This window comes from Aptenodytes patagonicus, chromosome 4, assembly GCF_965638725.1.
Source record: "Aptenodytes patagonicus chromosome 4, bAptPat1.pri.cur, whole genome shotgun sequence".
NCBI classification, from domain to species: domain Eukaryota; kingdom Metazoa; phylum Chordata; class Aves; order Sphenisciformes; family Spheniscidae; genus Aptenodytes; species Aptenodytes patagonicus.
The window spans coordinates 42,518,422-42,534,051 of record NC_134952.1 but is presented as its reverse complement, the minus strand read 5'-3'; the positions used below and the strand labels follow the sequence as shown (position 1 = coordinate 42,534,051).

Below are 15,630 nucleotides of genomic sequence, written 5' to 3'. Positions count from 1 at the left end.
GAGATATGCATTGTTCTCTGCAGGCTTCGTGCAGAATGTCAAGTATTTGTGATCACATCATATTTTCTGATACTTTTTTTTAAGGGTCTGATTACTGTTGGTTTAATTCAGAGTGTATCGACTTTTGGATTAATTCCTTTCTGTATGGAAATTGTTAGTGAAACCTTCAGTTGTCTGTGTTCTGCTCTGCTTTAGCCTCAGTCACAAACTTACTTCATGCCATTTCGTTCCAGAGGGCATCAAATACAGAAAAAAATCCTTCATATATGTAATGCATGGACCTAAATTCTCATCCAGATTCACGGAGATGTTTCATGAAGCATCTTTATGTATGTCCACATGAAGAGACATGGAAAGGACAAGCCAGTTCTCTTTCTCAGCTTGGGTGTGGTTTTCTTTTAAATTGGGTGGGAGGGTGTTGGGGGTTTTTTTGTTTTCAGTCTAAAGGCTGAAAGCGGAGGCCGCAGGTGTCCCTTATGTGAAATAACAGCCATTCTGTTCTAATATCTGTGGGGAACAAAAAATTGTTTTGCCAGGATTAGGAAATAATTTTTATAATACTGATGTTTTCACTCTAAATTAATTTTAAACTCTTGCTGTGTTATTGGTTTTAGGATGCTTAAAGAGTTCTGCTTGGGGTTTGTGGGGGGTGGTTTTGTTGTTGTTTTCCATTTCCCTGATTTGCAAAGTCAAATTGCTGTTTTTGAAATCAGAAAGTTACGAATGTTGTCAATATGCTACGTAAGTCACCTAATAGCCATGTTGGAGTTCGGTGGCTCTGCATTGCCAGGGCACAGAAAATCATGCCCATAGGTATTACTGGCATGATTGCCATAGTTCCTCTGACATGACACACAACCTTGCTCTCACGTACACTTGGTAAAACCAAGTCATACGAGGTGAAGAATTGTGAAGAATTCCTTACTGGCTGCCCATCAGGATACAGCTTGATTTTTAGAGCCATGGAGTACTTGCAGCTCTGATCAAAGTTGGCTGAGTTTTGGTTGCTCAGACTTGAAGCATCAAACCTGTGTACTCCAGATGGTTCTGTCTGTTTCAGTATTAAAGTATTGTCCTGGTTTCGGCTGGGATAGAGTTAATTTTCTTCCTAGTAGCTGATATAGTGCTGTGTTTTGGATTTAATATGAGAATAATGTTGATAACACACCCATGTTTTAGTTGTTGCTAAGTAGTGCTTACACTAGTCAAGGACTTTTCAGCTTCCCACACTCTGCCAGGTGCACAAGAAGCTGGGAGGGGGCACAGCCAGGACAGCTGACCCAAACTGGCCAAAGGGACATTCCATACCATGGGACGTCATGCTCAGTGTATAAACTAGGGGAAAGCTGCCCGGGGGGGCCACTGCTCAGGGACTGGCTGGGCATCGGTCAGTAGGTGGTGAGCAATTGCATTGTGCATCACTTGCTTTGTATATTCTTTTATCATCATCATCATTGTTATTATTTTTATTTTGTTTTATTTCAATTATTAAACTGTTCTTATCTCAACCCACGAGTTTTCTCACTTTCACTCTTCTGATTCTCTCCCCCATCCCACTGAGGGGGGGGGGAATGGGTGAGCAGCTATGTGGTGCCCAGTTGCCAGCTGGGGTTAAACCACGACAGTACTCTTTGGCACCCAATGTGAGGTTCGAAGGGTTTGAGATAATAACAGATTAACCAGAGCGCATTAAGGAATTTATATCTGTTAACAATTGCAGGTCACAATATTGATTCATCTGTTCTCAATATTAGATTATCTGATCTCAATATTGGTTTGTCTGATCTGCAACATGCTCTTTTTTTTGCTGTACATGTTAGAGATTGGTGTTGGTTTTTGCAGTTTGCTGTGGTCTGCAGTGATTAATGATGTTTTGCGTGGGAGATTTGTTATTAAAACACTGGCCTTGAGCTTAATCTGGTATTTGAGCTTTGTACTGAAGCTAGTACTGTACTTCAAGTACCACCTCGTGGAGACAATTAGCAGTTATAGTTCTTCCTCTGAGAGGTTTTTTATGGAGGAAATACAGAATGGCAGCGTCACTACCTTCTTCTATGATGTTTCCTCCTTCATTACAGTAACTTTTCAGTATCTTGAACATCCTTGCATAGTTAAGATACTTCTATTGGTATTTCTTGGGAATATCATTTCGGTTTTGTCTAAGGTTAATAAGCAATTTAAGAATATCATCCAGAGATCTGCCCCAAGACTGGATAGTTATGAGTGGCAGGGTGTGGGAGATAGCATGGGCAAACGCCTAGGATGGTGGGCACCTCCAGTGTTTTGGAACTTCACCCCTGAACAAGTGCAGAATCCTGAAAAACTAGTAGAATATTAGGGAAAAGTATGCTGTCACCCTGGCAATTCTAGGGAGACGTAAATCACTGCAACGTGCTGGGGCCTGGCCCATGCCTGCCAAGCCCTGTTCAACACTATTCAGTACCCTTAAGGGGAAGAGAAGCTCTCTGGATCTGACAACAAAACGACAGGCACTTCAGCACTCCAACCCCAGCAACAGGCACCATGGCTACTCCAATCCCCGCAACAGGCACTGCAGCTGAACCAGAGAACCAACCTGTGCCGGTATCAGTCGCCCCTATACACAAGAAGAAATGTTGGAAGTGAAAGTCAGCTCGTTTAGTAAGGGATGATGAAAAAGGAGGGCCATCACAGGGAGAGGAGGAGGAAGAGGAAGAACTTGTAAATGAGATGGAAACCACCCGATCCCTATCCCTGAGGGAGCTGCAAGATATGCAAAAAAATTTCAGCCATTGTTCAGGTGAGCACATTGTCACCTTGCTGCTCCGATGCTGGGATGATGGGGCCAGTAGCCTGGAATTAGAGGGTAAGGAAGCCAAGCAGCTGGGATCCCTTTCCAGGGAAGGGGGCATTGACAAAGCGATTGGAAAAGGGGCACGAGTCCTCAGCCTCTGGAGGCGACTACTGTCAGGTATGAAGGAAAGATATCCCTTTAAGGAAGATCTTATATATTGCCCAGGCAAGTGGACCACCATGGAGAAGAGCTATCCCGTACCTGAGGGAATTAGCCATGCTGGAGGTGATTTATGATGACCTGAACAACGAGCAGTTATCCAAAGATCCAGATGAAGTCAAGTGCACACAACCCATGCGGTGGAAGTTTGTACAGAGCGCACCAGTGTCGTATGCCAACTCATTGGCAGTAATGACCTGGAAGGACGAAGAGGGACCAATGGTGGATGAATTGGCTGGCCAACTCCAGCAATACGAAGAAAGTCTCCCTTCCTCCCTTGTCTCGGCTGTGGAGAAACTGTCCTGGGAGGTCCAGCAACTCAAAGAGGATATGTCTTACTCCCCACCTGTATGGATCAGTATCTCAGCTATTAGGAGTAAGTGTTCCTCTGCTCAAGAGAGGGAATATAAAGGGTACACACCACGGGGCACCCTGTGGTTTTACCTGCGTGACCACAGAGAGGACATGAGGAAGTAGGATGGAAAACCTACCTTGACCCTAGAGGCACAGGTATGTGAGTTGCAAGGAAAAACAATCACAAAAGGGGGTTCTTCCAGGAAAATTGCTGCTCCAGTTTCCAGTGAGCAGTTCCCCAGACAGAGCAGAAGGGCTGATCTTACTCCTGATCTTAATAAAGGGACTTTTGATTCGTATTTACAAGAAGTGAGTAACAAATACCGTGACCAGGACTAGAGGGGCCCTGCCTCCAGCCAGGTGAAGGAAAGGGACAACCGGGTTTACTGGACTGTGTGGATTCGGTGGCCTGGCACATCAGACCCACAGAAGTATAAGGCTCTAGTAGACACCGGTGCACAGTGTACCCTAACACCATCAAGCTATAAAGGGGCAGAACCCATCTGTATTTCCGGAGTGACAGGGGGATCCCAACAGCTAACTGTACTGGAGGCCGAAGTGAGTCTAACTGGGAATGAGTGGCAGAAGCACCCCATTGTGGCTGGCCCAGAGGCTCCGTGCATCCTTGGCATAGACTACCTCAGGAGAGGGTATTTCAAGGACCCAAAAGAGTACCGGTGGGCTTTTGGTATAGCTGCCTTGGAGACGGAGGAAATTAAACAGCTGTCCTCCCTGCCCAGTCTCTGAGAGGGCCCTTCTGTTGTGGGGTTGCTGAGGATCAAAGAACAACAGGTGCCAATTGCCACCACAACAGTGCACCAACAGCAATATCACACTAACCAAGACTCCCTGATTCCCATCCATAAGCTGATTCATCGACTGGAGAGCCAAGGAGCGATCAGCAAGACTCGCTCACCCTTTAACAGTCACATATGGCCAGTGCAAAAGTCTAATGGAGAGTGGAGACTAACAGTAGATTATCAAGGCCTGAATGAAGTCATGTCGCTGCTGAGTGTTGCTGTGCCAGACATGCTAGAACTTCAATACGAACTGGAGACAAAGGCAGCCAAGTGGTATGCCACAGTTGATATTGCTAATGCGTTTTTCTCAATCCCTTTGGCAGCAGAGTGCAGGCCACAGTTTGCTTTCACTTGGAGGGGCGTCCAGTACACCTGGAACCAACTGCCCCAGGGGTGGAAACACAGCCCCACCATTTGCCATGGACTGATCCAGACTGCACTGGAACAGGGTGGAGCTCCAGAACACCTACAATACATTGATGACATTGTCGTATGGGGCAACACAGCAGAAGAAGTTTTTTGAGAAAGGGAAGAAAATAGTCCAAATCCTTCTCAAAGCTGGTTTTGCCTTCAGAACAAAGTAAGGTCAAGGGACCTGCACAGGAGACCCAGTTTTTAGGAATAAAATGGCAAGATGGACATCGTCAGATCCCAATGGATGTGATCAACAAAATAACAGCCATGTCTCCACCAACTAGCAAAAAGGAAACACAAGCTTTCTTAAGCGTTATGGGTTTTTGGAGAATGCATATACCAAATTACAGTCTGATTGTAAGCCCTTTCTATCAAGTGACCCGGAAGAAGGATGATTTCAAATGGGGCCCTGAGCAACGACAAGCCTTTGAACAAATTATACGGGAGATAGTTCATGCAGTAGCCCTTGGGCCAGTCCAGGCAGGACAAGATGTAAAAAATGTGCTCTACACCGCAGCTGGGGAGAATGGCCCTACCTGGAGCCTCTGGCAGAAAGCACCAGGGGAGACTCAAGGTCGACCCCGAGGGTTTTGGAGTCGGGAATACAGAGGATCCGAGGCCCGCTATACTCCAACTGAAAAAGAGATATTGGCAACATATGCAGGGGTTCGAGCTGCTTCAGAAGTGATCGGCACTGAAGCACAGCTCCTCCTGGCACCCCGACTGCCGGTGCTGGGCTGGATGTTCAAAGGGAGGATCCCCTGTACACATCATGCAACTGATGCTACGTGGAGTAAGTGGGTCGCACTGATCACACAACGGGCTCGAATAGGAAATCCCAGTCGCCCAGGAATCTTGGAAGTGATCACAGACGGGCCAGAAGGCCAAGATCTTGGAATATCACCAGAGGAGGAGGTGATGTGTGCTGAAGAGGCCCCACTGTATAATAAACTGCAAGAAAATGAGAAGCAATGTGCCCTGTTCACTGACGGGTCCTGTCGTCTTGTGGGAAAGCATCGGAGGTGGAAGGCTGCTGTGTGGAGTCCTGTATGACAAGTTGTAGAAACTGCTGAAGGAGGTGAATCGAGTCAGTTTGCAGAGGTGAAAGCCATCCAGCTGGCTTTAGGTATTGCTGAATGATGAGATGTAGCAGCATGATCTTTCTTCTCTGCCTACATAAATTTGATCAGAAGGAAATTGATTTTTCTTCCTTTTTCTTTACAAAATGAAGAGCATCTTAGTATTTGAGCTCTGTATTCACTATTCAAAAAAAAAAATGTAAGCCAGGTGTTTTGGAAAAAAAAAATGTTTACTTCTGATTGATGGCTTGCTTTACTCACATAACCTTTTTTTGAAATTTTGGTCCTGTATGTTTTAAAGAAGAACAGATGCAATAATATCTTGGTTGTGTTGCAGGAGGACCGCTGGCAGATATTCTAAATATGTTTTATGAATTTATTTTGAACATACTCTGATTTTGCACGGTGAGATTCCGGGTAGGAGAGTCTGCCATCTCGGCCCCCCGAGCTGGAAGACAGGGACGGTGAGGAGGATGAACCCCCCGTAATCCAAGAGGAAGCAGTCAATGACCTGCTACGCCACCTGGACGCTCACAAGTCTATGGGGCCGGATGGGATCCACCCGAGAGTGCTGAGGGAGCTGGCGGAGGTGCTCGCCAAGCCGCTCTCCTTCATTTATCCGCAGTCCTGGTTAACGGGGGAGGTCCCGGGCGACTGGAGGCTTGTCAATGTGACACCCATCTACAAGAAGGGCCGGAAGGAGGATCCGGGGAACTACAGGCCTGTCAGCCTGACCTCAGTGCCGGGGAAGATTATGGAGCGGTTCATCTTGAGGGCGCTCACAAAGCATGAGCGGGACAACCAGGGGATCAGGCCCAGCCAGCACGGGTTCATGAGAGGCAGGTCCTGCTTGACCAACCTGATCTCCTTCTATGACCAGGTGACCCGCCTAGTGGATGAGGGAAAGGCTGTGGATGTGGTCTACCTGGACTTCAGCAAGGCCTTTGACACCGTCTCCCACAGCATTCTCCTAGAGAAGCTGGCGGCTCACGGCTTAGACAGGTGTACTCTGCGCTGGGTCAAAAACTGGCTGGACGGCCGGGCCCAGAGAGTTGTGGTGAATGGAGTTACATCCAGTTGGCGGCCGGTCACGAGCGGTGTTCCCCAGGGCTCAGTACTGGGGCCGGTCTTGTTCAATATCTTTATCAATGACCTGGATGAGGGGATCGAGTGCACCCTCAGGAAGTTTGCAGACGACGCCAAGTTGGGCGGGAGTGTTGATCTGCTCGAGGGTAGGAAGGCTCTGCAGAGGGACCTGGACAGGCTGGATCGATGGGCCCAGGCCAATTGTATGAAATTCAACAAGGCCAAGTGCCGGGTCCTGCGCTTCGGCCACAACAACCCCATGCAGCGCTACAGGCTTGGGGAAGAGTGGCTGGAAAGCTGCCCAGCAGAGAAGGACCTGGGGGTGCTGGTCGACAGCCGGCTGAACATGAGCCGGCAGTGTGCCCAGGCGGCCAAGAAGGCCAATGGCATCCTGGCCTGTATCAGAAATAGTGTGGCCAGCAGGAGTAGGGAAGTGATCGTGCCCCTGGACTCGGCCCTGGTGAGGCCGCACCTCAAATACCGTGTTCAGTTTTGGGCCCCTCACTATAAGAAGGACATCGAGGTGCTGGAGCGTGTCCAGAGAAGGGCAACGAAGCTGGTGAGGGGTCTGGAGAACAAGTCTTATGAGGAGCGGCTGAGGGAACTGGGGTTGTTTAGCCTGGAGAAAAGGAGGCTGAGGGGAGACCTCATCGCTCTCTACAACTGCCTGAAAGGAGGTTGTAGTGAGGTGGGTGTCAGTCTCTTCTCCCAAGTAACTAGCAATAGGACAAGAGGAAATGGCCTCAAGTTGTGCCAGGGGAGGTTTAGATGGGATGTGAGGAAAAATGTCTTTACTGAAAGAGTGGTTAAACATTGGAACAGGCTGCCCAGGGAAGTGGTTGAGTCCCCATCCCTGGAGGTATTTAAAAGACGAGTAGATGAGGCGCTTAGGGACATGGTTTAGTGGACATGGTGGTGTTGGGTTGGTGGTTGGACTCGATGATCTTAGAGGTCTTTTCCAACCTCAATGATTCTATGATTCTATGCCATATTAACTAATCCCAGCTATCAGCATGCCGAGAAGGCCACCACTATGACTGTGGGAGGGGTCAGTACAGAACAATGTGTCCTTTTCCCATACCCATTACTTAAAATGCCTTCTTTGCCCCATTTGTTTCCAGGAATCATTCTTTCATTTGTTTTGTGTCCTCTTTCCAGGTGTGGATGTGCGGAGGTGGCATGTTTGATGTTCCATGCTCTCGAGTTGGGCATATCTACAGGAAGTACGTCCCTTATAAAGTTCCTTCTGGAACCAGCCTAGCACGGGTGAGTAATTGAGTCTGGTTTTTCATTTTCGTTCATCACCAGTCTCTTAGTTCCCTGTGAACTAGTTTCCAGTAAACCATTAAAATGGAAAATGAATGTTTCTTTATTTTTCTGAAATGAGATGTGCAATTGCTGAAGTTGTGCTGCCTTCCAGAGATAAGATTGCCAAGAATAAAATGAAAGCTTAAAAATACAGGGTTGGACATTTCAGCACAGAAGCGTGTTTCATGCTGATTCAAAAGAACCTAGGAATAACCTAAGGCTTACGGTTCTCAAATTGCACAGTTTTTACAAGCAGGACCAATTTAAATACACATTTTCTTATCAGTCAGCAGAACAGGCAGAATCTCATGAAAGGAACTTTTTCTGAGGCAAAAGGACCAAGTAACAATGATTTGAGCGACTGTCTAATTATTGTGTAAAACCTGGTTGTGGAATACAGCCAGCTTGGAGCCATGTGAGTGAAAAATTACAAGACCTCTAGACATTTCTCAAAGACTACTGAACACATCCATATCCATGAGGGACTTTTTGCTCAAGAGAAAATGTTCTGTAACTTTCTCGAGATGCTCACGGGATGTCAAAAGATGGAAGACAAAGGGCACAGATGTAGCTTCCAGGCAGATACTAGTATTTATTCATGCTTGAGTTTAATCTTTTCTGGTTTAGAGGATTTTTTTTTTAACAAAACGGCATTAATATTAAAGTCTGCATATTGCCATAGGGTAATATTTTATGAATCATATTTTTTCTTAATAATGAAAATATGGTATGAACAAAAGAATAAATTTCTTGCTTTTAAGAGGGAAATATTCTTGGTTTCAGCACCAGAGGACAAGGCTTGCTGTAGTAACTGCAGCAGAGGAAAGAGGCCACTTGTGCTGCCTGCCTGACAGCTGCCTAGACAGAGAGAAAGATTTGCTTTAAAAGAGCATTGGTGCACACAGTGAGACACGCAATACAGTAATGGGATTAGTGGTGGTGACAAAAACTGTATTGACTGAATTGTGAGATGAAAATCTTCCCCCAATATAGCTCTACGTAGTATCAGAGTTTCCCCATCTGGATTTTTGCACTGGCTGAAATAAACTGCTTCATTTATGGTATCCCCTGCAAAAAATCACACACAACTTGAAATAAGAAATCCAAACCTCAGTCTCTGTTTCTCTCTATTACAGCACAAAGTATCTCATTAGGGAATATGCTGTCTGGTGCACTACCCGTAGGAGCAAAATACAGTCATTTCTCTTTGGACTGTTAGCATCTCGTACAGTTCGACACCTAAGTAGCTTTCATGGAGGCACTGTGAGTACTTAGAGCCATCAGGTAGCCACAGCCTGCAGCCTCCCTATACTATTTATTCTAGCTTGATTTCAATAAATCACTTGTGAAATATTAAAAAAAAAATCCCAGTTATAGAAATGAAGTCTCTGCCCATGCACAAACTGACTGCCCTATATCTTGTGGGAAATGACGTAGTGTGCTGATAGGGTGGGTCTTATCCTTCCCATTCAAATAACGGATAGTTTCTTCTGTGTTGTGGGGGTCCAAAACATGATGCTTAGGTAAATTTCTGGCATATATTTATCACTGAAAGAAAATTTGAATTCTCAGGTTCTCAGATTCTTTCCAGTACAATATTCTAAACCAAAACATTGCTGTTAGGATACATTGCATCAAGGCTGCCAAGAGCACAAGATCTTCTGTATGTTTTAGTGTTTGGGGCTATCTCAATAACTAGCCAAGGAAGAGAGTTTGGTCCCTGACCCATCAAATTGTGTGTATTTTTAAGCCTAAAAATATTCTCTTTCTCTCATCCAAGCCAGAAAAGGAAAAGCAAGGACATGTTCATCTTCCGTGTGTCAGTCCCTTTGATGCAGACCACTTGCGGTTCCAAATAAACTGCCCCAAATGGAGCTGTTAGCCAAAATAGTACTAGGGGAGTATGCACAGAAGTGACCTGGATATTTCAGCTATCTTTGCGTTATCCTCCAAATATTATATTATATCATCCAAAGATTATCGTCTACCCCTTATGAGTATTTTATCTAAAACTTCCCTCTAGTTCAAGAATATCATGAATAACACACTCAATAATATCTGGAAGTATCTGTGCTGCCAAAAGCAATACTTTTCACTACTAAGTAGTTTTCACAAAGGCTTTTACTAAACCCTTTTCCATCTTCTGCCATGTAAAGGAGGATGCTGGAGATGCACTTCACAAACGAATGAGCCCTGGGAAGCCCAACTGTGATTGTATAAATGATTGCAAGAGCCCCTTCATTAATCAAGGGAGAATTTCCCCTTGTGCAGATACTGCGTTAAAGAATGACAGATTTTCCCATCCTGTCCCACAGCAGCAGCACAAGGGATATGGAGACTGGAGTTAGGAAGAGGACACTGGAGTTAGGAAGAGGACAGAACTTCCAAACTCAGGTGTAGCCCAAATCATGCCATGGGTTTCCTTTCAAGCTGTTTCAGCTTATGTTTGCCCTTAACAAATAATGCTTAAAGTAAGCATTTTGCCTTCCCTTGGGTCTTCACCTCTCTCTATCTTTTAGCAGCAAGTTTCAACACACAGTTTCAGCTAGCTACATAATGCCTGACCAATCTAGGTATCTTTTTAAAGAGCTGTGACGTGGCATGAGGATCACATACACGTTATTAAATGAGAGACTTGTCAAAAACACTGTTCCACCTCCCCATCGCTAAATAACTATTAGTGTACCACACACGATAGTATGTATCGTGACATCAATTTTCTATGTCCTTCTTATCATATTTCTTACTTTCTTATCTGTCACTCAAGACCTGCAATGCATATTTTTTGCTGACACATACCCCATAAATTGAAAAGCATCCACATATGAAATGCTCTGTCAGTATAACTGTTCGGTGGTACAGAGCAAAAGTAAAGGAAGCTGTGAACATGCGTAGTAGCTTTATAAAACAGACTGTGACAACCAAATGCAGATAAAAAAGCTGAATATTTTTCCTGGGAGATGTCTTAAGATGTTGCTGCTTGCCAAATGCAGTCAGTGTCCAATTTACAGGTAATTACACATAAAGCAAGATTAATGGGCATGCAGATGTCAACACTGATTCCACATTATAATGCAGAAGCACCACGTAATTATTCATTCATTCCAAGCCTGTCAACCTCTGCACAAAACTGCAGTGACTAAGAACCAATTTTGCCTGTTTGTTTTAGGTAAAACATATATAGAGAGCGAATCCCCAAATCTTAAAGTCCTATGCAAGATTTTGCCCTATTAAAAACTTCTGAATTGTTTTACTGGATTATTTTAGTTGCTTTGTGGTATTCTTGACTATTGCTTCATTTTTAACAATTCTAGCTAAGCTATTTTCTTTTCACCAATAACCTATGAAATTAGATTTAAGAATATTATTAGCATATATTATATTTCCTGTAGGTGTATCCCAGTTTATTATTTATTTTATTTATTTTCCTATTTGGGGGGGATTTTTTTTTCTATTCGTGAATCTGTAGAAGCCATAAGAAATTTATCAATAAAAGCTCACTGTTCCATAGGATATGCAGAGATGAACTCAGAATTTCAAAATATATCTACAGAAATTTTTTTTGTTTGCAGGTATTTTACACAGCATTTTAGCATTAACTACAGAACATTAGAGCATTAGGCGTTTCTGAAGGGAAGGGCAATCCCACTGAAGTTCAAGTTTGGATGCTAACCCATCAGCGTGGTGAATCCTAACTTTTAAGTTGAATTCCTCCCTGCACGCCAGGATGTGGGATCCCAGAGCACAGTGATCCTCTGACCCAGCAGGCACAAGCACAATGACATTTGCCTCATTACACAGTGTCGCTGAATTGGAACTTGCACGAATTTGGGTTCAGGAATTCAGCTGATAAAGGTGGGTTCAGATTCCCACCTGAACCATTTGCTCAGCCTTTTTGTGTGTGTCGTGGTTTAACCCCAGTCGGCAACTAAGTACCACACAGCCGCTCGCTCACCCTCCCTGCCCCCGCCCCAGTGGGGTGGGGGAGAGAATCGGAAAAAAAAAAGTAAAACCCATGGGTTGAGATAAAGACAGTTTAATAGGACAGCAAAGGAAGAGAATAATAATTATTATAAAAGAATATACAAAACAAGTGATGCACAATGCAATTGCTCACCACCCACCGACCAATGCCCAGCCCATCCCTGAGCAGCAGCCCCCCCAGCCAGCTTTCCCCCAGTTTATGTACTGAGCATGACGTCACATGGTACGGAATGTCCCTTTGGCCAGTTTGGGTCAGCTGTCCTGGCTGTGCCCCCTCCCAGCTTCTTGTGCACCTCCAGCCTTCTCAGTCGGTAGAGCATGGGAAGCTGAAAAGTCCCTGACTTAGTGTAAGCACTGCTTAGCAACAACTAAAACATGGGTGTGTTATGAACATTGTTCTCATGCTAAATCCAAAACACAGCACTGTACCAGCTACTAGGAGGAAAATTAACTCTGTCCGAGCCAAAACCAGGACAATGTGGCTTTAAAAGGGATCTATAAAGAAAATTTCTGTAGCTATACTATCTGGTGCTGTGGCCATGTTTGCATTTTTAACAGAGCTTCCTTTAATATTATGACCATTTATTTATTCTTTTTCCAGCTGCAAATAATGCTTGGGGTTTTCTTAAAGCAGCGCATGAACATTTTCTTTTCAGTTTCCAGCCAAGTTAAAGAACCAAAGTTGGTTAGGTAATGGCTATGTTTTCTCGTGACCAGAGTGCAAACTGATAGGTGTGGCATGCTGTTAAGGGAGCACTGCTGGCACTTTTGCAATCACCTCTTTAGCACAAAAGACTGTAGCACAAAGTAGGTTATGATTCAGCAGTCAACAGTTAGAAGCTGAAACATCAGCTTAGAGTAAGCAAATTATTTAGGAATCAAGCAAGAGCTACCTTCTTTCAACAGCATGCAGAGGTTATAATATACGATGATGATTATACAATACAACTTTTAAGTTTCCATTCTAACTTTTTTTCATTTAATAGATTTATAAATTCATCATTAAAATTAATTAAAGCAAGATCTCAAACAGAGCACTTACCAAAGAAAAACTTCAAATTAATATCTTCTAATCCTTGAATACAAGAAAGTCAAAGTAATTTTTTTAAATGCTAATTTTTTATATTTTCTCCAATCTGAATAGAAGTTTTGCTTTTAAGATGATAAATGCAACAGGGCAGGCAGCTTAACTCTCCAAAAGGAATACAAAGAAGATGGAGAACTAAATGTTTCTGGACAATAACAAGATCAAAGTGGCGGTAGCTGCTTTCCAGGATTCTTCACTAGACTAGCACTGGAGCCCAAGTTACATGGCTAAAGAAATGTGTTTGGAATCAAACCCCTGAACTTTCTTCCAGGCTTAGCTGCAGAGGTGGGCTATGGTCTATATGTGCCCACAGAGTATGGGTCTGTCAAGTGAGCATGGCAGTAATCAACAAATTCGTGGAGATGTTGTTACACTGTCACTCTGCTTTCTGCAGCTCCCCTACAGCCAGCCTGCAGAGACCTGCAGCCGCAGAGCTGGGGGCAGGCAGCATCCTCACAGGGGACAGTGCCCATCCCTGCCCTCCAAGCCCTGCAGGCCTGCCTCAAGTGAGCCACTGAGCAACGATGTAGCATTTAGTCGGTGGGCTGGTTTTTTGGCTTTTTTTTCACTTTTTTCCAATGTGTAGATCTTAAATTTTTTTGCGGTGGAGATGCAAACCTTTATAGAGAGAAAGAAATCCTGGCTATTTTCAGATGACATCTGCGGAATTTCAGTTCTAGGTATTTGCAGGCTACAGGCTGAGAATAAATAGTCTCTTGCTTCTCTGCCAGCTGTGCTAACTCTCACAAGAGTTATTTATGTACACCACCAGCTTTGTCACCTAGTTAGCATACTGCCTTCCATGGAGAAGCATTTGTTTTATGCCTGCAGACATCTCTCTATTTGGTTGGGGTTTTTTACACAAATACAAACCCTTGCTGGAATGAAACACAGTTAAGTTTTAAACACAGTTAAGTGTAAAGGAGCAAAATAAGATACCCAAGAGGGGGAAAGATTGACAAACGCTAGCACTGCCTAAGTTAAAAGGGAGTTAGGCAAGAAGGGGAAAGGGATGAAGCCCCCCGTTTAGACTTAAATGATGTGGGCAGCTTAGATATTGAGACCTGAACATAACAAAGGTGTAATTAGCGTCCAGGAAATGTTTTATCATGCTTTCACTGTAGAAATACACAGAAATGAGAAATGGTTTGTATTCCAATACTGATGGAAGGACCTTTGCATGAAATTGAGGGTACTGTTTTTCTCCCTGTGAGTGCTTTGGAATTTTGTACCTTGCTGCCTCTGTCATATTAATCCATACTTGTTGGATGGGCTCCTCCAGTCATACTTTGTTCTCCTCCTCCGTGATGATTTATTGTGACATTACGCTACCCGTATTCCAGAGGAACATAAAGTATAGTTGTCTTGGCTGGATGGATCCCAATGCGCGTTTTAAATGCATTTTACGTAAAACAAACTGTATATTATATTATTTCCAGCCAAATGAAATACAGCTGCTTCCAGAAGTAAACGGGGCACCCATTTTGAAGTAGCAGCAATACTGTGCTTCGCAAAACAAACAATAAAAAACATTGAAATTAGGAAGATGATGTAGGTGCAGTGAAAAGAACCCCACTGGAATTTTACTAGGAAGGAAAAGAGATTAACGTGTCAGTTGTTGCAGACTGTTGTGTTATTTTTAGCAAATAAACAGTCATATCCTCTCTTATATTTCACAACTGAAATACAGTCAGGCCTCAGACGTGCTGTGGTGATTCATATTTGATTGGTGTAATTGAAAGTGATTTTTGATGTCCTGACTGATGAGAGAAATGACTATCATGACAAATAAGACTCCACCAGTTGGTGACAGCCAGCTTCCTGGAAAATGTTCAGGTTAAATGTAGGACAACAGGAACTCGTTACAGGATCCAAATGTTCCTGTAGTAGTTTAATATTGACAAAAGTAAAGTCTGTGGATTGGGGTCAGGGTTGGTTTCATGCAAACAGTGAGGTAGGCACAAAAGCGGAAAAAACAGGTTATGCAGGTGAAATGAAACAAATAATAAAACCATTGTGCTGCTTTAGTCCCACCGGATAACAAAAATCTACTTTAGAACATCTGGAGAAACTGAAAACAGAAATTAGATTTTTATATTAGTTTAACTGCTGCATCTAGAATGTCAATTGGAAAAGATGCAACTATAGGACGGAGTTGTGCAGGCTCGCAACGTGGACTAGCGTACAGCTAGGTAGCTCTCTTATCAGTGCTGTCATTGCAAGCCAGCACACCAGCCACAGTTATGAGATGTGGAACTACCCCTCTCGTATTAGGGACCAATCTAGTTAAACCTTGCTTAGAGGGAATATTTATGAATCTGTCCTTTGACTTGTCCCTGCTTCACTCTACTTTTCCATTCTCATGGCCAGCGTCTACTTTCTTTTCACTGGGTTTATTTGAGTAATATCACGTCTCTTGAAAATGACAGATGATCTTACACACTTAAAAAGAAGGGACACTCATTTGATCAGAGAGATGTATCTTCCCCACTCACTGAAGAAAGTGAAAGGGACAAAATGGTCCAT

General features: G+C 43.9%; 1 protein-coding gene across 1 annotated transcript in view; it reads left to right on the top strand.

Moving 5' to 3' along the window:
- Nucleotides 1–15,630, top strand: part of GALNTL6 (polypeptide N-acetylgalactosaminyltransferase like 6) — a 507,998-nt gene that overhangs the window by 462,389 nt on the left and 29,979 nt on the right. Inside the window, exon 8 of the mRNA XM_076336517.1 lies at nt 7,884–7,991. Coding sequence (XP_076192632.1) covers nt 7,884–7,991 — 108 coding nt within the window. The remainder of the gene's footprint in view (nt 1–7,883; nt 7,992–15,630) is intronic.